Source organism: Galeopterus variegatus, unplaced genomic scaffold (genome assembly GCF_000696425.1).
Source record: "Galeopterus variegatus unplaced genomic scaffold, G_variegatus-3.0.2 Scaffold151, whole genome shotgun sequence".
Classification (NCBI taxonomy): domain Eukaryota; kingdom Metazoa; phylum Chordata; class Mammalia; order Dermoptera; family Cynocephalidae; genus Galeopterus; species Galeopterus variegatus.
The window spans coordinates 822,991-845,869 of NW_007726262.1; the positions used below are offsets into that span (position 1 = coordinate 822,991).

At 49.0% G+C, this 22,879-nt stretch overlaps 1 protein-coding gene across 1 annotated transcript; it reads right to left on the reverse strand.

The window, feature by feature from the left end:
• Nucleotides 1-1,368: 1,368 nt before the first annotated feature.
• On the reverse strand, nt 1,369-3,734 carry CLPSL2 (colipase-like 2). The gene is made up of 3 exons (XM_008592010.1): nt 3,654-3,734; nt 2,586-2,708; nt 1,369-1,559 (listed from the first exon to the last, which is right to left on the reverse strand). Exons 1-3 carry the CDS (start codon nt 3,723-3,725, stop codon nt 1,464-1,466), a joined length of 291 nt encoding a protein of 96 aa, XP_008590232.1. The 5' UTR covers nt 3,726-3,734; the 3' UTR covers nt 1,369-1,463.
• Between the last annotated feature and the right edge of the window lie 19,145 nt (nt 3,735-22,879).

Here is a 22,879-nt window from a genome sequence, read left to right on the forward strand (position 1 = left end):
GGTACAGTCTCATGGTACCAGTCTGACCCAGTCGAGTAGGCCCAGATATGAGACCTGAGGTCAGGCATCTTCATCAGAACCTGGCCAGGCAAGGAAGTGGAGGTCTGAGTCCCGAATGTGTTGGTGCCCACTCAGCTGTAGGAACACCAGGTTAAGACCTGCATCGATCTCCTTCAGAATTTTCCCTGTATATCACCCAGGTGAGGCCAATCGGCAAATTTCACCAAAATGATTGGTTCAGGCAGACTAAACCAATCCAATCAGAATCAATCTTAGGATGTATTCTTTCTCTTCCCATGGTATGGATTAAGAGATGGCTCTGCAAGTTAAGAGCCTGGCTTCTGGAGCAAGACTGCCTGGGTTCAAGTCCTATCTCTGCCCCTTACTCGGGGAGTCTTGATACCCTATCTGTAAAATAGGGATAATTATAGTACCTGCTATAATCTTCTTGTGGCAATGAGTTACTTAAGAAAGCACTTTGGGGCTGGCTGATTAGCTCCGTTGGTTACAGCACAGGGTTGATTACAGCAAGATTCAGGATTCAGTCCTTGTTACCAAGCAGCCACAAAAAACAGAAAGGACTTTGTACAGTGCCTGGAACAGAGTAACTGCTTAATTAATCTTAGCTGTTATTATTAGGTGACATCTGGAACTTTTGTAGCTGCTGGGGTACTGGGAAGGAATTCAGACTGAGGGCCACAGAGCTGCTGGATTTGGCCAGATCTGAAGCTTACCCTGCCTCTGGGCTTCCATTTCTGACCACAAATAAATCCATCAAGTAGACAAGTTTGGTTGGTTTTTCGGTTACTTGAAACAGAAAGAGTGCCCCACCACCCATACACCAACAGTATGACCTGGGGCAAGTCATGTCATCCTCTGAGACTCAGTCTCTTTATCCATACAATGGAACTGATAATACCCAAGACAGTGGAGACATCAATGCATCAGGTCCCTTTCCCGCCACAGGCAGGCACAATTTTGCATTTATACTTCTCCACACGTTTTCACAAACACTCTCCCAAAAACCTCCACTTTTTTGCTCCCCTCCACAAAGCATGATACCCCAATTCAGTCCCTCCCCACCACATATCCACAGGCACCCCAACATACAATCTCCACGCACACTCCTCAACCCTGCTCCTCGTCACTGGACCTGGCCTCCTCTTCCTCACACCCTCCCTGCCCCATTCTCTTCCTGCAATTCCGTCCTGAGGCCGCCCTGCCTCCAGACAGGGCCAAACCCCATGAGAAACTCTTTCAGGCCTCAGGTGTCCCCTTTTCCTTGCTCCCAGACTAGAACGATCCCCACCAGGCCCCCTCTCCCAGAAAGTGGAGACAGAGGCCAGAACCAGGAAGTGATTTTAATATCTCAGGAGCTGGATTTGGAGCAAGCTGGGGGTGCCCAGGGCCTCTGGCCCCAAGAGTGGGAGGGAGGGGCAGCAGTGACCAGCCCGCATCCTCCTCTAAAGCATATGGCACCGGCGGGGACACATCAGGTCCTTGGATATGCAATTCAAGCCTGCTTGGCAGGGGCAGATGATGTTGGTGGCGCCCTTGGTCTGCAGGGAGTGGGTACGAGAGTTGGGAGTCACCAGGATGCAGGAAAGAAGGCGGCATAAACTTGTAGGGGAGCAGGAGCCACAGCACAAGTGCTGAGTGAGACAAACCCGAGGTCTATGGCTCTACAGCGTATAACTGCACGACTCTAGGCAAGTTACCGAGCCTCTCTGGCTCAGTTTCCTCATCTGTCAAATGTGTATAATTATAGTAACCCGCTTCATAGAGTTGTTGTGAAGACTAAATGAGATAAAACAGATCATGTGCTCGCAATGACAAGACCCTCTAGCCACTTTAGTTGCAGTGTCAGGCCACAGTAGTGGCCCCACTGGTTCCTCAGGGCATTGGCAGCTCCCCAGACAGGCACGTGGACGCTGGGGCCATCCTCCCTAGAAAGGTTTGGGCTCAGGTTCAGATGAGCAGGAACAAGACATACTGGGCATTCTGCTCCCTGCATTGCTACCAGCTAATGACAACCACGCCTGATTGAGCACTGTCCTGGCCAGGACCATGTACTCTTCTCAACAACCTAGTAGAGTAGATGCTTTAGCCCCATTTTACAAATGAGGAAACTAAGGCTCTGTGAGCGAAGGTGACCTGTCTGAGGTCACAAAGACGGGAGGTAGAAAAGCCAGGATTAAACTCAGATTGAACTCCAAAGCTGTGGTTTGCCACTGCGGTGCCATGCTCCTCTCAAAAAATAAGGTCAGTGTGGCAGGGAGATGGGGAAAGAAGGCGGAAGATCTTCTCCCACCTACCTTGCCTCAGTGATGTTAGGGTAGAGATATTCATTCATTCAACAAACATTCGTTGACAACCTATTATGTGCAGACACTAAGCTGGGAGGAGGGAAGGCATCTCTGAGAAGTGGCTGGAGCTGTACAGCAGAATGAGTTAGGAGTTTGCCAGGTGAAGGGAGAAGGGCCCTCCAGGCAGAGGGTGCAGATGCAGGTGGGGCCATGTTTCTTTTAACCTCCCCCACCCCTTCCCCAATTGTCAGAAGGACCTGCCCCACCCCAGAGCCTCACCTGGGGCAAGCAGGCCATGGTTATTCTGGCCTTGGGGGCACAGAAGGCTCCCCCAGCGTCCAGGTCCATGAGGCAGCAGTTACTGAGGCACTCAGTGTGGTGGAAGCACCTTTCCCCGTTCGGCTGTGGGGACAGGCAGGGTGTCTGCTGGGCTGGGGACAACACCTGAGTCACCAGCTCTTTGGCTGTGTAGGAGGGTCCTGGAGGGCTCCAGCATTGCCAGAGAACCCAGGGGTCCAGGAGGAGAAGCCATGAGATTGTCACCTCAGGTCTCACCCCCACTGTACTCGTACCCCGGGACTCAGGGGTGCACAGCGATGGCGGGGTGTTGGGGGTGGCAGTTAGCACTTTTCCCTCTGCCTCTCCATTCCAGGGCCCCCACACCTCCGTGGGTCCCAAAGGGTGTCCTGTGCTTGGGGGGCGGGGGAACAAATACTTACAGATCACGCTTTAGCAGGGGGGTGAGCAGAAAGGGAGGAGAGAAACAGGGAGGAGGGGAGAAAGACGCGCCTACAAGCGTCACTAGGGGGGCGGGGAGAGACAAGGGCAGGTGGGGGGTGGGCCGGGGTGCTTCGGGGAGGGGAAGTGAGCCCAGCACCGAGACAGCCTGCTGTACCGTACATCCCCTTGGCCGTGGGTGTCCTGTGCTTGGGGGGCGGGGGAACAAATACTTACAGATCACGCTTTAGCAGGGGGGTGAGCAGAAAGGGAGGAGAGAAACAGGGAGGAGGGGAGAAAGACGCGCCTACAAGCGTCACTAGGGGGGCGGGGAGAGACAAGGGCAGGTGGGGGGTGGGCCGGGGTGCTTCGGGGAGGGGAAGTGAGCCCAGCACCGAGACAGCGGGAGGGGCGCGGGGCTGGGGACGGCGAAAGGTGCCGCGGGGCACTGAGCGCGCTTGGGAAGCGCCTACGCTTCCAGCCTGGGCATAAGGCCCCAATGTCAGGGTGGCTTCCGTCCCCGCTTCTCCCGCCAAAGCCACCCGCCGCCTTCTGGTCCCCCCGTCTGGACTGCCTCGGTCGCCACCCTCTCTCACGACGGAAGGTTCGGGAACCGATCTTTCGGCTCACCTTTTTAATCTGCCAGAGCGCGCCCCAGCACGGCAGAAGGACGCCCGCGAGCAGCGCGACGGCGGCGACCATGGCAGGCGGCCGGATGAGCCCTCCCGGCACGTGACCGCGCCGCGGGGAGGAGGGTGACGGCCACCGGCTGCCCCGCCCAGCCCTTCCCAGCGGCTCCTCGGGAGGGCGTGGAAGGAGGAAAGCCTTGGACGGGCAGGGTTTAGGCTGGAGGGGTCCTAGGGGACTCCGAAGAAAAACTTAAAACTGTGAAATCAAATTGTATTTTTAAAACCTACATAAACTTTATATGCTGAAATTAAAAAGTAGGTTCCTTCTTTTTTTTTTTGGTGGGTCCACACCGGTTTGGGGATCCACACCTTGACCTGCTGTTACATGACTGTGCTCTAACCAACGAGCTAACCGGCCGGCCCCCTGCCTACCTCTCTGTGCCAAACCTGCCAGTTCCCTTGTGGATGACCCAGCCCCATCCTCGCAGCTGCTCAGACCCTCACTAGGCCCCAGTCTCCTGTCGGTAAGAATCAGGATGTAGGAGGAGATGGCCTCTAAGTCCTAGATTTCTTCCAGCCTGACGATTCCATGAATCGCCTAAGAATTTGTCTGTGAATTGTACGAAGTGATCGTGTGGTGAAAAGTGGAGCAGGTGGGGAGGGAGGAAAACTGCCCATAGCAGTCAGTGGAATTGGGGCCAGGCAGGATGAAACTCCCACGTCACCCCACCTGCCTGCTTCTGCTTTAAAAATTTGCTTAAGGAAAGATTGGGGGGAGGGCCCATCTTGGTGGGGGACTTAGGTCTTTTCTCCGAGAATAACAGCCCGCACTGTACTCAGAAGACTTTTGTCCCGACCCGTGGGATATTCAACGCAGACCCTGGAGAGGGGAGTGGGAATTGGATGGGACAAGAGACGCGACAAATGGAGACAAGACAGTATTCTGCTCAAGTCTCTTTATTAGCCAGAAGGTCACAGCTTATATAGCCAGCAGGAGGGAATCAGCAGATAAGGAAGTGAGCAGCAGATGGTTTACTGAGAAAAACGAAAAATTCCCCTGTTATCTATGGCAAGTTGCAAAGTCTCCCACACCCATAGTGCACAGGAGGGGGAGGGACGGAAGATAACAGCAAACAAGGCTCTGAGGCAATAGCCAGGCTCTATGGCTCCAGACAGACTTTGTATCCATGACCTCAGTTATCCCTCCTGCATCAACACTAGCTGTCACAACAGAACTGGAACATCATCAGCTTGGTGCAATGATGCTTTATTTAACACTCATGTTAAGTCTGATTTGGGGCAAAAAACCCGTCTTCCATCTTGTATCCGTGCCATCTGGAGGACTGGCCTGCAAGGTCACTGTGGACGATGGAAGAGAGAGATGGAGGAAGCCCACAGACACCTGAGTACCTCAGCCGGGGGGTGACATGTGCCTTTTTCACTGATATACCATTGGCCAGAACCACTCACATGATCCCAACCTTCTGCAGGGAGGCTGGGAAATTCAAGGAGCTTTGGAATATTCAGTGTATACTATTGTTTCTGCTGAGTAACTCTTATCTCTGTTTTACAGACAAACAACCTGAAGGCTCAAGGTAAACAACATGATTAACTGACAGTCAAATATAAATCCAGCACATTCTAGCTATCAAGTCCAAGCTCATACCACTGTGCTACACTGCCTTAGGTGGCCAGAAGGCTTTGTCCCCAGTAAAGGGATTCCTGTCATTACTGTGTCCCCTCCCTGCGGTAGTCACAGTCAAAACTCTCTTTAGATATGTGTCCTGCTACCTCGGTTGGCTGGTTACTCGCCCATGCAGCTCGTCCTGCCTCCCAGCTCCATTGTGAAATGGAACAGAGCCGCAGGGGCTAATGCTCCTCTGTACAGCTTTACTGCCTTCCTTTGCCCACACCCTTGTAGTTTTAGATGCCTGGTAGATACCACTGATTATTTAGGAAAGGGGCACATTGGCAGGCAAGAGGCCAGCAGCTGTGTGTCAGGGCTGGCAGTTGGGGTCCAGAGGTCCCTAGAAAGTCCACTAGGCCGTGAGAGGGTGGTGAAGCCCCAGAAATTCTATGCCAACTATTGTATGCATGACTTTTTTTCTTAAGCCAGAGAGCTGCAGTTGTCCTCAGAAACAACGGGTTCAGAGCCTTCATTTTACGGTGAGGAAACTGAGGCCCAGAGGGGGAAGGGACTTCCCTAGGTGGCTCAGCTGGTGAGGAGCAGAGCCAGGCCTAGACCCCAGGCTCCTGACTCCATGTCCTGTGCTCTTTCTCCTGCGCCAGTGTCCTGTTTCCAAAATCCAGCCAGTGCTGTGTACCAGTACTTGTCCAGGAAGCCTCTTCAGCGTGAGGGCGTGGGAACAGATCACCAGGGTCTCCAGGGCTGGGGGATCCCTGAGCCACCTGACCTGTGAGCATGCCACAGCTCTACCTTTTGGCCGGGGCCCAAAACTGGCCACCCGAGACTTCTATGAGGAGAATGGGGGTCAGCTCCCGGCAGGGGAGCACCTTGCTGGTGGACCTCCCCCCCATTCCCTGCCCTCTTGCCTTCCTTCCTCCAACATTCTCTAGTGTCTCTCTTCTTTCCTGCATCTTTCCGGTGCCCAAGGGGTGGCTCAATGACAATGTTCTCACTGGTCTGCAGCAAAACAAAAAAAGGAAAGATAAAGTAGTTTTTGTTAAAGGTAAATGTATTTAATTTGAAGAACAATTCTTTATTCTGCAATTCTGAGCTTCTTAATTTTTTTGTGTTAAAATGTGCTTTTATGAAATAATGGCATAATACAATAGTATGTTTCATCTTCCAGGTTGTTATTTGGTCAATATATTAACTATATGTACACAAATTCTGAGAGTAACCCAGTTAAGGTGGCTCCTCAGTGGAGAGCCGGGCTGGTGGTGGCAGGGCTGGATCAGAGTAGGGGGATCCTAGCCTACAAACCAGGGGTACTGGGTGAGAGTGGGGCTGTCCTGCTATGTCTGTGAAGACAGGAGGGTCTCCTGAGAGAGGGAGAGGCGCAGCATTCCCTGAGGGAGGTCAGCTCATGCCCAACTTCCAGTCACTCCCCCTCCACCCCTGCCCACTCTGGTCCCAGGCCAGGGTCAGGTCAGAACGTGCAGCTCTCATTCATTTCCTCCCAGGACAGGCTGGTCCTGGTGCAGGGAGATCAGCTCATGCTGGAAGGAAGACAGGACAGAAGTGGGCAGTCAAACCTGGTGGCCAGGTGTGCTGCCCCACTGCCTTCCGCCCCTGGGAGGGGATTGAGCTTCTCCAAGCAGGTTAACCTATGACTAGGGCCTTCCTCAGAGGGGCCAAGTAGGGCTCCCACAACCTCTAAGTTCAGGTGAAATGTTCATACAGCAGAGAGGTCCCAAAGGGCTCCATGCAGCCTCAGGGCATAGCAGGGGATGCTCTATCCTGGCACCCTGCCCGCACTGCCTACGTGAGACTCACTGGACCAGATGAGCCGAGCCTCTTCCTTCCCACTTGATGAGCCTGATCCACATTATACCCAGTTGCTTTGGCAATGAGGGCCCCCTGTTCACCTCAAGGAGCCATGAGGTAATCTTGACTCTTCTAGCTGCAAGTGAAAGAAACCCAAGCCAAACTAATTTATTTTAAAAATAAAAACCAAAAGGAAGAGTACTGGGTCAGTATCTCTGTGAGGCTGGCCTCAGGGGTCCAAAGACATGCACACTGACATTAAGTGCCTCTCTCCTCAGCTTCAGCCTTTGAGGTGGCCTCATTTTCTCTCTGGGAAGGAGACTACCTCTCTGTGGACAGCGGGAGGGAGAGGGCAAAGCTGATTAAAGCTCTTAGCACCTCCCTTCAGCACCCATATAGAAAACACTAGAAGACCAGAGGGACCAGGGACTTTTATTGGCAGATTCTGACAGGCAAGAGGAGATGAGCCATTGCTGGTTACTGAGTGTGGTGGATTGAATTATGTCCCCCCCAAACTCACTGAAGCTTCAATTGTGTCCACCAAGTTTTACGTATTAGAAACTTGGCCCCCACTGTGACTGTTAAGAGGGTGGGAAATCCTATTCTGGTAACTGAAAGGTGGGGCCTTGAAGAGGTGGTTGGATTGTAGGTCCACACCATAGTGAATGGATTAAAAATGGTGGTCATTGGCGTGGTTCAGAGGGCTTTAAAAGAAGAGCACAAAGAGTCTATCTCTCTCTGCTGCTCTCTCTGCTTCTACCGTCTTGCAACTTGAGACCTCTGGGTCACTGCTGTCACCACCAGATGGACTTTGGACTGCCCAGCCTCAGAAACTATAAGCAATACATTTTGTTTTCTTTCTAAATTATCCAGTTCCAGGTATTTTGTTATAAGCAACAGAAACAGACTAATACACTCAGGAATGGGAAATGGGTGCTGAACAAGCAGAATTACAGGTGTCTGTAACAAGCACACACTGAGGACTGCTCTGCTTAAAACCATACCTGGATTCAGGAACAGTTCCCCCGGGGCAGGAATGAGCCATGGGCATCATCCTTTAGCCAGGAGCAGCAGCCAAGGAAGGGTCCTTGGAAACTTGTAGCCACTGCCCCCACCCCCCAAAAGCCTTAAACTACATTCCATAGACCAATGGATTTCATTCACTTTTTTGACTACAACCCCAATCAAGATACATTTTACAAAAGTATTTAGACAACTAGTATTGTTGACGTTCATTCCAATTAGTTGGTGTCTGTGTCATGCTGGTCATTGAATATTTTATTACCACTGAAAATGTGTGCGTGTGTGTGTGTGTGTGTGTGTGTGTGTGTGTGTGTGTACACATACATACAATGTGTGGACATGAGTGTGGAACTAAAGTTTTACAAAACAATACAGTATTTACATATCCTATATGCAATCTGCTCTGAGATTTTCTATTCTATTCTATTTCATCTTTTCAAATGCTGGTTAGTGCGCATGCACGCCAATGTATCTTCTTAGTTTTGTTGCTATTCTTGTGTTCTTGTTGGGGGAGAGAGTGAGAGAGAGAGATTGGAGTTTTAGTGAAGCAGGCGGGTGGGTGTCTGCCTTGGGTGTCCGCCCTGCACAGCCATGCTTTCCAACCTATGGCTCCAAGGACCTTTTGGCCAGTTACCTAGCTCATAGACCTGTGTGAAGGGGTCTGGTGACCCAGCCTGGCATATGAAGGGTTTGTGACCCAGTCTGTGAATGGGCTTGAGGGGTCTAAGAGCTCCAGACTCAGCCCTAGCTCAACAATCGGCCCAGTCGGTGCAGGATTACCAGCAGGTAAAAGAGCCCAATGACTGGCGTGGTCACCTAGCTTTACAATTGCCATCACGAACAGGATTAAGAGTGCTACAATTGGCGGTGTCAACAGGATTCCAACATTAGCAGTAGCTCCACAACTGGCATAGTTGGCAGGATTTTGAGTAGGTACAGGAGCCAAAAGTACTTGGAAGAAGGAGGAAATGTGGCTACTTGTGAATATGCTCTGCCCTATAGACACTTTTCTGTTGACCGGGATCTGGTTGCTGCACACTGTACTGCAAGGCAGCATAGACGAGGTACTACAATGCAAAACCCCTTGGGAAGGGGAGGAAATGTGGCTGTCCTTGAGCACGTGGTGCTGAGTGGCCACTTTTCTGCTTACTGGAGCTGGCTGCTGATCACTATGCTGCAAACTGATCGAGATTTGCAGCAGAAAGCAGAGTCGTTGGAAGCATGGATAAATGTCCTGGAGGATGACGTGCAGCGACTGGCCACTCCTGCTTCTCACACCAGGGAAGACGACCAACCTAGTGCTGAGTTGGGGAAACCGTGCATCTCCAGGCATGACCTGTTGTGTACGAGAAATTGAGACGGTAAAACAGCAGAAACAGGGAGAGCCCCTGGCTACTGCAGCTATGGGACCTAGGGGTGGATGGTGTAACATGCTCTAGAGACTATGTAGTAAACACATGTTGTGTTTGTCTGAAGGCAAAAGGCTTGGAGGGTGCCACTTAAACCCAATGGCCAGCCAGGTGCCATAAAACCCGAGAAAAGAGTGCCACATGCAGATGGGCAGATGACCCAAGGATGGGTGCCACTGCAGAATTTCAAGTATATTTTCACCTGGTGAAAAAGTGGAAAAGTTAGTCTCTGTTACTATGCACCTGTCTCAGTGGCAGCAGTCACAAAAGAGCCACAGATATCACAAGGGCAAGGCAGCCACTCCTTGATGGACTGGGAAAATGCAGCTGTTTGAACTGTGGGCGAATGCTGCAAAAAACTGCCTGAGACTGAGTGAGTAGCTGGTGTAAGCCGAGCTGATTGAAGTAACTCAAAAGCCAGAATGTAAAGGGAAGCAGAGCATAAAGATTTGGAAAATTTTCAGCCCAGCCATGAGGTAGAGAAGCTGAGAGCAGGAGAAAAATGCTAGGGTGAAGCAGATAAACTGCTAAAAACATTATCTTGGAGGTGAGGTAGCCAGATGCTAGGAGCCAAGAAAATGGGGAAAAAAGCCCTAAATGCATTTGAGAAGACTGGATGGGTGCCCCACCCATCACAGGCCCTGAGGGCATTTTGGAAGTTTGGGAGAGCACCCCTCCCATCTTAGGAGAACTGAGTTTGTCCTGGAGGACAGACCTGAGGTTTTATTGCCCTCAGCAAACTGCTCCTTGCATCCCAGCTGCCCTGGCTGGAGCAATCCTGCCTCAGCAACTCTGAAGAAAAAAAGCTGAAAACTTTGGTGGCGTTCACATTGTGTTAAGTTTGCAGGCCAGCAGTATGTGAGAGCAGTGGAGCCGTGGCAGCCTCCACCCAGATTTTGGAAGATGTATGGAAAAACTGGGGGACTCAGGCAGAGACCTGCTGCAGGGGTGGAGCCACTGCAAGTCATCTACAGAGCAACATGGAGCAGAAAAGTGGGGTCAGAGCCCCCACAGAGAACCACCACTGAGGAAATGTCTAGTGGAGCCAGGATGGTGGGACTGCCACCAGGAGCCCAGAACCATGGGGCTGCTGGCAGTGTGCAGTGCCAGCCTGAATAAGCTGCAGGTGCCTGGAAGCTCAATGGTCTACCCTTGGCAGAGCTGTAGGAGCAAGGTTGCCCAATGCTTAGCGGTCCAGGTGCCCCAGTGTGCTTAACGTTTGCCCTGTTTGGGTTTTGGATTTGTTTGGGGCTTGTTTTTCCTTTCTATTTCTCCCTTCTGGAATGGGAATGTGTACCCAATGTCCGTCCCACTATATCTTGGAAGTAGATAAACTTGTTTTTGACTCTTTACAGGTTCACAGCTGGAAGGACTTTTGCCTTTGGTCTCAGAGGAGACTTTGGACTTTGGACTTCTGAGTTGGTGCTGCAACAAGCTAAAGACGTTTGGGACTGGGATGGAATATGTAATATGTAAATGTAAGGGTAATTTATCCTCACTAAGGGAACATTGCGGAAGATTCTGAACTCATAGACTGTACGACGAGGACCCTGAAGGGGTGGATTATTGGGAAAATAGAATAGTTTGGTCAGGGCCCTCACGTTAGGTCCAGTTGGGTGTGGTTTTAGCGCATCCTTTGTAAGCAAATTGTGTGTGTGTGTGTGTGTGTGTGTGTGTGCGCGTGTGTAGTTAGTGGGCATGCGCACTAATGTATCTTTTTAGTTTTGTTGCTATTCTTGTGTTCTTCGGGGGGGGGAGAGAGAGAGAGAGAGGAGTTTTAGTGAAGCAGGTGGGCGGGCGTCTGCCTCGGGCATCCTCTGCACAGCCATGCTTTCCAACCTACAGCTCCAAGGACCTTTTGGCCAGTTACCTAGCTCATAGACCTGCATGTGAGGGGTCTGGTGACCCAGCCTGGTGTATGAAGGGTTTGTGACCCAGTCTGTGAATTGGCTTGAGGGGTCTGGGAGCTCCAGACCCAGCCTTAGTTCAGCAATCGACCCAGCCTTAGTTCAGCAATCGGCCCAGTCAGTGCAGGATTACCGGCAGGTAAAAGAGCTCGGCGACTGCCGTGGTCTCCTAGCTTTACAATTGGCGTCATGAAGAGGATTAAAATTGGTGATGTCAACAGGATTCTGACATTAGCCCCACAGTCTCACTGTAGACATCCTGGCTGTCTCTGTCTGCCTGTTCATTCATCATTCATTCATTTCTTCAACAAACATTTAGTGACGCCTATCCTATGTCAGGCAGATTACAGACACCACTGTATCTACGTTAAGCAGAAAGGGATATAATGCAGATAATAGAGAGCTTGCAAAGTCATGGAAAGTGCTAGAAGAGTGGGATCCAGACTGAGCCTCTAGGAATGACTTCCAAAAAAACACTGCTGAGCTGAGCTGCCAGGGGAGCTACTACTTCCGCCAGCATCAGGAAGGTGCAGAGTCAGGAGGCCATCACTGCAACTGTTGGCTCCAGGAACACACACCTTAACTGTGATCTTGGAATCAGGAAGCTACAACCAAAAATTATTGCCTGTGTCTGCTGTATCTGCCCTGGCCAAAAAAAAAGTATGCCCCCCATAAATTCCTCTTCCTTCCCTCAACTCCTAATTCAGATTATGTCTTAGGCAGTGCATCTGATCAGCAATACCTAAATCACATCTGGAACCCTAGGTGCAATAGTCTAGTGCTTAGTTTTCCAACCCTGAAGCACAGGAAGGTATACCAGAAGGAGGTAGTACAAAAGCTGAAGAGCAATCTACAGCAGCCATCACAGGGACAAAATGTCTGGAGGAGGCACAGGTTACCTGGATGGGGTGAAGTTAGGTTTCTACTTCTTATCTGAAAACTTTCCAATTTTTTACAGCTGCAGATCACTTCGATTGCCAACTTATGCTTTTTATTTCTATGCTTCTCTTTCACATATATATATAACATGTTGGGTTTTTTTTAATCCCATTTTCTGTGGTTGGGGGTCTTCTCCTTCTCTGGACATTTGAAACTTCCCCCTTACCAAACCGCGTGGTACACATGCACCTACCTTGGTCCACTCTCTGGAGGGTGAACTTCCACTCGCCTGCTCCTTTGTCACTCTTTCTAGCAATAGTCAGGAGAGAATGCTCCCTCTGCTCTGTGGCATCATCAACCTGTGTTGGATGACTGTTGGTGCAGGGACTAGGAAGTGCTGATACAGAGCTCTGTCTTCTTTCAGTCACTGGTAACTTGAACTTGCTCGTCCCCGTCCAGATTTCCATGGTAATCATAGTCCCCCTCCCTAAAAATACTTACTTCACAAACAGAAGATAACTGCCATTTGGGGAAACCAAGGCAAGAGATGGATTTGGGGAAGACAGACAAGCAAATTAGCTCACCTCCCCTTTCTGAGTCCTCTGATGAATCAAACTCACCTTCTGAGGTGCCCCAGCTCTGTGCCCACCTGCCAGCTCCTCTTTGAGAGGATGCAAGAGAGCACTCAAAACTCAGTAAATATTTGTTGAATAAATAAATTATAAACCAAATAAATCACTAATAGTGGGATCTCATTTGCTAAGACAGGGCTATAGGATTTACAAATAGGTTTGGCTATGGCAAAAGAGATCACAGAATATTAAGATAGAAGTCTATTTCTCTTTCACATAACATTCCAAGTGTACACAGTCCAGGGCTGATATGGTGGCTCCGTAGCCTCAGCAGTCTAGGCTTCTTTAATTTTATCACTTTGGATTTTACAGGTATTACCAAGTAGGGGAGGCTGAGGATTGCCTCTACTCATCTTAGTTCTTAAGTGGGACCTCAGCTGGGCCTGGGAACCAAACTGACACAACACAGATTAACAAGAGAAATGCATTTAAGTTTTATTAGTTGTACATACACATGGGGATCTCCACAAGAGCGTGAAGTCCAAAGAATTGGCCAAAGCAGGATACTTTTATACTTTTTAGACAAAGGATAAATTTGTGATGAAATGACAGGACAAATGGATCTCTGAGCTCGAGGCAGTAAATTCTAGGGAAGTCACTAGAAGATATATGGGCGTGTAAAGCTAGTGAAAACTAAGGTTTTCTTTGGCGCAAGGGTATTTATTCAGGCCCCTGGTAGCAATAATTCCCTATCTCTGGTAATAAGGGGTTATTTTCTTGCCCTAGTATGAGGAAAGGCACCCCTCCCAAAGGAATTTTTATGGCTTGCTGTAGGAAAGGGCAGGTCAGATAGCTTTTTCTGCAATTACGGTTTCTCCCATGTTTTGAGATCCAAATAATCAATATACCAAGTAGGTATATTTTGGAGTGGCATGTCCTTAGCCCCTTCAGCCATCATCAGCACAGTCCAAGATTGCTTACCAACCTGTTCATATTTCAGACAGTGGAATGGAGGACTGGAGAAGATTGGGCATAACTCTACCCTTTAAGGACTTCATTCCATTGGCCAGTCATAGTCACATGGCTGCACATAACTGCAAGGAAAGCTGGGAAATGTAGTGTGTGTTCTGGCAGGCTTGTGCCCAGGTAAAAATCAGGCATGGGCCACAATCTAGCAGTCTGTGCTGTGTGTGTGTGTGTGTGTGCACATGTGCGTGTGCATGGCAAATAAACATAATATTCATGGTGAGGTGGGGTGGGATGGGGTACGCTTTCTAATTCCACATGTTACCCTCCCATCCATGCCCAAGAGTCCTGTCTCCTTAACCGGGTATTCTCCATTCCATGCCTTCTCTGCCTCCTGGACTCACATTTGACTCCAGCATCCCCCAGAATACAAGTATCCAGGAGAAGCCCTACAGCAAGAATTCATTTCCCTCTGTCATCCAGCAACGCCCAAACTGACAGGGCTGGGCCAGCCACAGTGGCCACATTTACAGCTCTAATAAACAACAAAACCTTGCCGGCTATGTTCCCAGGGATGCTGTTGATGCTCTGCAGTGAGCCTTGATGGCTTCCAGCCTCACCAGACAGGATACATTTCATAGACCCTCCTTCCCACTTTCCAGTGCAGTGACCTGGGGCACCTTCAGCCTTGGAGAACGTTCCCTGAGGTTCTACCCATGGGTTAAATTGTAGCTGAGATTCTCACACTTGTCCTGGTGGCCTGGACCTTCTGCGCTCTCTGTCGAACACTAGGAAACAGCAGGAAATTTAATTCTACTTCATGAGCTCAGCTCTTTCTCTACCTGCCTTTCCTCTTCTCACTCTGTTGCTTGTAACTAGGTCACCGCATCTCAAAAATACGTAAACTAAAAAAATACAAAAAAAAAAATCAAAGAAAAATATGTAAACTATTTTAAGAAATCATATTTCTGTGTTTGTTACTATTTGTTTGTTCCTGGCTCATTCATTTTGCCATCTGTCACTCATCAGCAGACAGATAAGCTGTCGCAGGTGCCAAACACTGAGGGAGAAAAATGGGGGAAATGATCTATTCACTCAATTTTTCTTTGCAAATTAAGGAAAGACAAGTGTCACTTAGTTTTGACCATAGGACTCCCTGACCCAGCTCATGGAAAAGAGGCATTCTAAGGTGGCACTGACTGAGGAGCTCTGGGGTGATCAGAGGATCAGAGGAAAGGAAGACAGTTGGGAGGAAGGGGGACCTCCCCAGCTGGGGTTTTGGTTGATCCTTTGGCTCAGTGGGAGCAGATGCTGTGGAGGGGGAAAGCTTTCTCCTCAGCCCCTTCTTGTTACTCGCAAAGGAATCCATGTCATGTTCCAGGACACACAGATGGCCACAGTTACTCATGGGCAGAAGTCACAGGCATTAAAGATCCCACGCTTGAATGTAGGGTTGGGTATTTTTCTTCTCATCCTTAAGTGCAAGAAGAGAATTGACCCAGTGCCTGGGCCCTTGGATCAGCCACTTATTGCATTAGTTACCTTCTGTTGCATAACAAATTACTCCAAGCTTAGTGGTTTAACACATCATTTATCATCTAACAGTTTCTGAGTGTCAGAAATCCAGTCACAGCTTAACTGGTTCCTCTGGCTCCAGGTCAAGGTATGGACTGGAGCTGCAGTTATCTTTAGGCTCACCTGGAGGCGGATGTGCTTGCAAGCTTATTCAAGCGGTCCTTGGCAGGTTTCAGGTCCTTGCTGGCTGTTGGCCTGAGTCCTCCCTGGGTTCCTTACTACGTAGGCCTCTCCACAGGGAAGCTCACAATGTGGCAGCTGCCTTCATCAGCATGAGCAAGTGAAAGGGCAAGAGAGAATGGGAGCAAGGTGGAAATCACAGGCTTTTGTCATTTAATCGCAAAAGTAACCTTCCCGGCCGACCCGGTGGCGCACTGGATAGGTGCGCCGCTTGGGAAGCGTGGCGGCGCTCCCGCCCGAGGGTTCGGATCCCACATACAGACCGGTTCCCGCTCGCTGGCTAAGCGAGGCGCGGGGGCAACGCCGAGGGTTGCAATCCCGTTGCCGGTCCCCGGTCCGGTACGGGGGCAACACTGAGGGTTGCGATCCGTTGCCGGACACGGAAAAAGACAAAAGACAAAAAAAAAAAAAAGTAACCTTCCCTCTCTTCGCAATATGCTGTTGGTTAGAAGCAAGTCACTAGGTCCAGCTCCCATTCGTGAGAAGCAAGTTACACAGGCCATATTTAGGAAGTGGGGGTCACTGGTATAGTTTTAGAAGGCTGCCTACCACACTTGCCATCTATTATTATCAGAGACGTGTAAAAGAGACGTGTAAAATCAGAGACGTTGTATTTTACGATGATAAAAGGATTCCTACTTCACGATAATTAAATCAGTATATCTTCCCATTCTCTTCCTCCTTTGCTCTGTTTTTTCACTCATAAGTGTAACTGTAGAGTTCTTACTGCTTTGGGCTCAGAGAGCAGTTGGTGGTAACGTGAGTTTGGAGAAAAGGAAAGGCCCTGCTTTAAGTCTCAAGACAAAGCCAGGGACTCCAGCCCAGTTTGCTTGAGAACCCCATGTTGGGGTCTGTATTATTCTATTTCTGTTGCTTATAAGAGAATACCTGAAACTGGGTAATTAATAGAGAAATGAAATTTATTTCTTCAGTTTTGGAGGCTGGGAAGTCTACAGTCCAAGGGATGTGTCAGGGCACGGCCTTGTTCTTGGTGGTGACATCTCCACAGCACTGCAGGGTGTCACATGGCAAGAGAATGGCAAGAGCCAGAGTGAGCTAACCTTCTCGCTCGCTGTCCTTATAAAGTCATCAGAACCAAGCCCATTACTCCATGACTGTATCAATCCATTCATGAAGGCGCAGTCCTCACAATCTAATCACCTCTTAAAAGGCCTACCTTTCAAGTACTGTAATCGGATTCCCTACCATCTTGTTGGGAAAATATAGGAAAATGGTCAGGGCCCTTCAGATGTTCAAAATCTTGCCAAGCATTTGACATAAATAGGCACGTGCACCCAGGGGTTCTTTGGTTATTGTCTAATGTAATTGTGCATGTGCACCCAGGTGTCCCGGGTTATGGACTTAAGTATAAAGGATGAGTGGCTCTGATCCACGGCATTCCCCACCCCTGGGATGCCCCTGGGGGGGGGGACAGGGAGGCTGCTACCACTGCTGGAGGCTGTTGCTGCTGCTGCCAGTGCCCCCGGGATGCCCTGAAAAGCTGCCACCGCCACTGCTGTTGCTGTTGCTGTAAGCTGCTGCTGCTACTGAGGACTGAGCTCATGTCATCTGCCAACAGCTCCCGGTATTTTTCCCAGTTACCTAGCATGGACCTACATGTGAAGGGACTGGTGACCCAGTCTGTACAATGGGTTTGAAGCATCTGAGCCCTAGCCCTGACAATATAAAAGGAATGAAACATTTTGGCTCCAGTTACAATTTTCCTTTCTCAACAACTGGCATAGTCATGTAGCTTTACACTCCTTAATGGACTGGGTGAGTGCAGCTGCCCGAACCACATGAGCGAACGCTGGAGAACTGCCCTAAACAGTGAGTAAATGAAAAACATATGCTGAGTTGATTCAAATAATTCGGGAGCTGGGGATGCAGCAGTCCATGTTTAATGTGAACACCCATGGCCCGGACGATGAATATTTTACAGGTAGCATGAGAGACAGTACTGCAAAATGCCTTGTCAACACCCTTTGGGTCACTGATGGCCATAGTGGCCCCATATATTGGTCATCCTGTACATGAAGTAACGACCATGATAGCCAGTCTAGAGGTGAGGAGACAAGCAAAAGGGATCTGAAAGGTGGCTAAGACCAAACCCCCAAATGCACAGGATTTTATCCCAAACAAGACCAGCTGTAATCAGATGTGGCTTGACTTGCTTGCAACAGGGGTTGATAGCAAGAAACTTGACTGGCAGCCAAATGCGGTCCTGCTTGACTTGTGGCAACAATTGCGCCCCAAACAGCATTTCACTAAATGTCCAGAAACAGGTGGCAAGGTACACCCAGTGGATTTAAAGGATTTTTTGGATGCTCCCACGGAGGTGGATAAACTGTTCCACTTCAATTAGGGAGCAGGCCAAGGTACTCATCTTTTGGGGGTGGGCAAGGACCAGAGACCTCACATTGAATTGGCAATACATTGGTCAAGGACAAATGTGGAGCATGTATTGGCGTTGGTGAATATTGGCGCAGAATGTAGCCTGATATATGGCAATCCAGATAAGTTTCCAGGGGTCACAGTTCGTGAAGATGGCTATGGAGGACACACTATTGAAGTCAAAGCTGTGTCATTGCCATTGGGCATAGGACGACTGCCCCCTCGTGTATATACTGTATATGTATCCCCAGTAGCTGGATACATCTTGGGTATGGATGTACTTTTATGGTTTGCACCTGCAAACAACAGTTGAAGAGTTTCAGCTGTGAATGTGGACAGTAAATCCTGTATTACAGGGATATGCTAAACATGACCCACAGGTTTTACCCAAGCAGTATCGCCTACCGGGATGACATGCGGAGATAGGTGACACTATATTGGAGCTGGAGAAAGTTGGCATTATTCATCTGGCCCATAGCCCATTTAATGCTCTGGTATGGCCAGTGAAAAAACCTGATGATACCTGGAGAATGACTGTGGATTACCGAGAACTAAACAAAGTAGTGCCCCCTTTGCATGCAGCTGTGCCTTTGGTTCACGGCATGATGGATCAGCTGATGACTAAACTAGGAACTTATCATTATGTACTGGACCTTGCAAATGATTTTTTCTCTATTCCAATCTGGGCTGATAGCCAAGATCAGTTTTCCTTCACCTGGGAAAGGAGGCAGTGGACCTTTCAAGTGTTGCCCCAAGACTATCTGCATAGCCCAACCATCTGTCATGGTTTAGTGACTGGGGACCTAGCCAAGTGGACTAGGCCCAGCATAACTACAATGTTTCATTATCTTGATGACATGTTACTAACCTCTGATTCTTACAGATTTAACCCAGGCAGCTGCAATGCTGCTAAGTCATTTGGAACAAGGTGGATGGGCCGTGAACACAGCCAAAGTGCAAGGACCTGGGCTGTCAGTAAAATGCTTGGGAGTGGTCTGGTCAGGTAAGACGAGAGTCATCCCAGAAGCTGTTATAGACAAAATACAGGCATACTCTTGACCCACAACAGTAGCTCAGCTACAGACATATTTGGGACTTCTGGGGTATTGGAGAGCTTTTGTACCCCTTATGGCTCAAATGGCACGCCCACTGTATGCACTAACAACGAAAGGAGTCCCCGGCATTGGGCTGAGGAAGTAGAATGGGCTTACCGGGCTACAAAGAGGGCAATACAGCAAGTGCAGGCTTTACAAGTGGCTGATCCCACTAAACCTTTTGAGTTAGATATACATATAACCCAAGAAGGGTTAGGATGGGGTTTATGGCAGAGACAAGACCGATTCTGAACACCTGTAGGATTCTGGTCTCAGCTCTGGAAGGGCACTGAAGTGTGTTGTTCTCTAATAGAGAAACAGCAGCTGTGTATTCTGCCCTGATGGCCACTGAAGCTATCACAGGACCTGCCAAAGTCCTAGTAAGGACAACATATCCGTACTAGGTTGGCTGCACACATGGGCAACCAACCCTAAAACAAGTGTGGTTCAGACTCCCACTTTGTCTAAATGAGGAGCATATCTAGAACAAAGGAGCACTGTGTCAACGAGTCCTATGTCTAAAGAGTTGCAAGCTGTGCTAGGCCCAGTAGAGGTTGTGGAAGAAACTTTGACACAACCTTTACCCATGGAGGTAGAGGCTACACCTTTCCATGAGGAACAGGGACCTATCACAGAGCAAGCTTGGTATACAAGTGGCTCTAGCATGGGACCCTCAGCATCATGGACAGCTGTTGCTATCCAGCCCATAACAGATACCATGTGGTATGAAAATGGCACAGGGCAAAGCAGTCAATGGACTGACTTGAGAGCAGTATGGATGGTGATAAAAAATGAGCCTGGGCCATTAACCATCTGTACTGACAGCTGGGCTGTGTACAAAGGTTTAACCCTTTGGATCTCTACTTGGAAATATCAACAGTGGATGGCAGGTCACCACCCTTGTGGGGACAGTCCATGTGGCAAGAGTTATGGGAATTGGGACATGAGAAAGAAGTAACTCTTTTCCATGTCACAGGTCACTTCCCCTTAGCCGGTCCAGGCAATGAAAAAGCTGATGCCTTGGCTGAGGTAAGATGGCTGGAGGGAGTCCCAGCCATTGATATAGCCCAGTGGTTACATCAATGAATGCAGCATGCTGGCAGCAAAACCATGTGGATGGCAGCTCAAAGATGGGCCCTGCCCATAAAATGGGAAGTTGTAGTAAACGCTTGTCATGTTTGTCCAGTATGTGCTCAAGAGAGTCCACACCCCCAGCAGATGCCACATACAGATGGGCAAATAACTTGAGGGAGGGTGCCCTTGACTTGATGGCAAGTGGACTTTGTCAGACCACTGCCAAGGTCAGAGAATTTCAGATACATCTTTACAGCTGTTGATACGGCTACTGGTCTTCTGTTTGTATGGTCTTGTAAGGCCCCAGACCAGGTAAGCACTGTGAAGGCACTGAACAGCCTTATGGCCATGTATGGCTGGCCTCTAGTCATAAAGAGTGATAACAGAACTCACATTGCTGGACATGAGGTACAGAAGTGGGCTTCCCAGTTGTCTATTCAGTGGAAGTTACATAGGCCATATCATCCCCAGGCAGTGGGAATGATTGAATGATACAATGGTCTTTTTAAAAAGGGACTAAGGCTATCCACCCAACCCCCATCACTGAAGGGATGGGCATGGCGATTATGGCTGACAGAATTCTAAATGAGAGACCCCGCAAGGGCAGAGCCTCTCCAGTGGAAGCTCTGTTGCATAGGGCTGCAGCACCTGTACAACTGCAAGTCACTACTAAAGATAAGCTTTTGAAGCCAGGATATGGCAAGAATGAAAATATTCTCTTACTGGTCTCAACCTGTTTGCAACAGTGATAGACAGCACAATGGGAATGGCCTTGGAGAACAGAAGCCCCCCATATATGCTGGGTAGGCCTAATAGGGCCTTGGGGGAAAGGATTAGAAGACTTGCAAGTTTCACCTTGGGTGACAAGTACCTGGCCTCCCTGAGTAAAGGTAACATGGCCTGGAACAGATAAGCGCTCTATTCCAAAGGGCACATTTGTGTTATCATTATGGCCAATTATGAGTTCCCCTGTACTGTTACATGTAGACCCTACACATCCAACAGTGTTAGCGGGTAATGTATGGTATCATAAACCAGTTAAGATACCTATTCCTGCGACCATCCTTTCTCAGGATGGCAAACTGGCATGTATCCTACCAGAGGGGCGAGAACTCCCACTACTGGCACCAATAACCCTTCTGTCTTTTTGCCCGTAGTGTTGTGGCCACGGGCACCAACATACATTTGTGTGGCCAATGTGTCAGCTTGCTGAATATGCACTGAACTTCCCATGAGTATGGCTACAGGATTCCCATGGAAAATCACCCCAGTGATGACTACTAACCAGACATGGCTAATAGTTAAAGGGATAGAACTACAGGAAAAGCCTAAAGGCATATTGAACAGACAATAGGTTATATGAATGTAAAGGTCATTTATCCTCACTAAGAGAACATCACGGAAGATTCTGAATGGGTAGGTTGTATGGAGAGGACCCTGAAGGGGAGGATTGTAGGGAAAATATAGGAAAGTGGTCAGGGCCCCTCAGATGTTCAGAATCTTGCTGAGCATTTGCTGTAAATAGCCACATACACCCAGGTGTTCCTTGGTTACTATCTAATGTAATTGTGTATGGGCACCCAGGTGTCCTGGGTTATGGACCTAAGTATAAAGGATTAACGGCTCTGATACATGATGCTTCTTGGGACACTCTGGGAGGCCACTAGGGTAGCTGCTCCTAGCTCTGAATAAAGCCTATTAATTTTTTAGTCACAGCTCCCAGGATCTTTTCCTATTACCTAGCTCATGGATCTGCATGTGAAGGGTTTGTGATCCAGTCTGTACAATGGGCTTGAGGGGTCTGTGAGCCCTAGCCCTAGCAATACACCTCTTAGCACTGTTACAATGGGGGTCAAGCTTCAATGAGTTTTTGGGGGGCATTCAATCCATACCTGGATCCTACTAGAAGCTGTCCAGTGGGACTTGGAGTTCCCTTTGTCTCTGTCTCTTGTATATCTCCTTCACATAATTAGAGTAACAGGTATTCTGCCTGGACAAATACCACCTACCAGCACCCTGCGCCATCATAATCCCATCAGAGAGAAACTCAGCTTGGTTTCTGTAGAGAAAATATAGGAAAATGATCAGGGCTCCTCAGATGTTCAGAATCTTGCTAAGCATTTTATGGAAATATGCTCGTGTGCCCAGGTGTTTCTTGGTTATTGTCTAATGTAGTTGTGTATGTGCACCCAGGTGCCTTGGGTCATCAGATTTAAGTATAAAGGATCAGAGGCTTTGATCCACAGGGCCCTCGGGATGCCCCCTGAGGCCACTAGGGCAGCTGCTGCTAGCTACCTGAGCTTACATCTGAAAAAAGTCTACTAATTTTTTACCCACAGCTCCCAGGATCTTTTCCTATTACCTAGCTCGTGGACCTGCAGGTGAGGGGTTTGTGACCCAGTCCGTACAATGGGGTTGTAGGGTCTGTGAGCCCTAGCTCTAGCAATACAGTTTCCCTTTCAGTAAAGCCCAAGAAGTTAGTGTCCCACCCTGCAGAGCTCTTCTCTCTTTCTCCTCTCTGGAGATCCAATTCATGACCCCCATCTTCTCTGAAGCCCACTTAGAATCAACTGACAAGATGGGAAGAGAGATTTCTTTGGAAATATAATTGTCTGAAAGTAAAAGAAGCATGCAGGTAAGGAAATAGTTAGCCAGCTGGAAGGAAGACTGAGGGAAGGGATCGGGTAGCAACCGTTGATTATG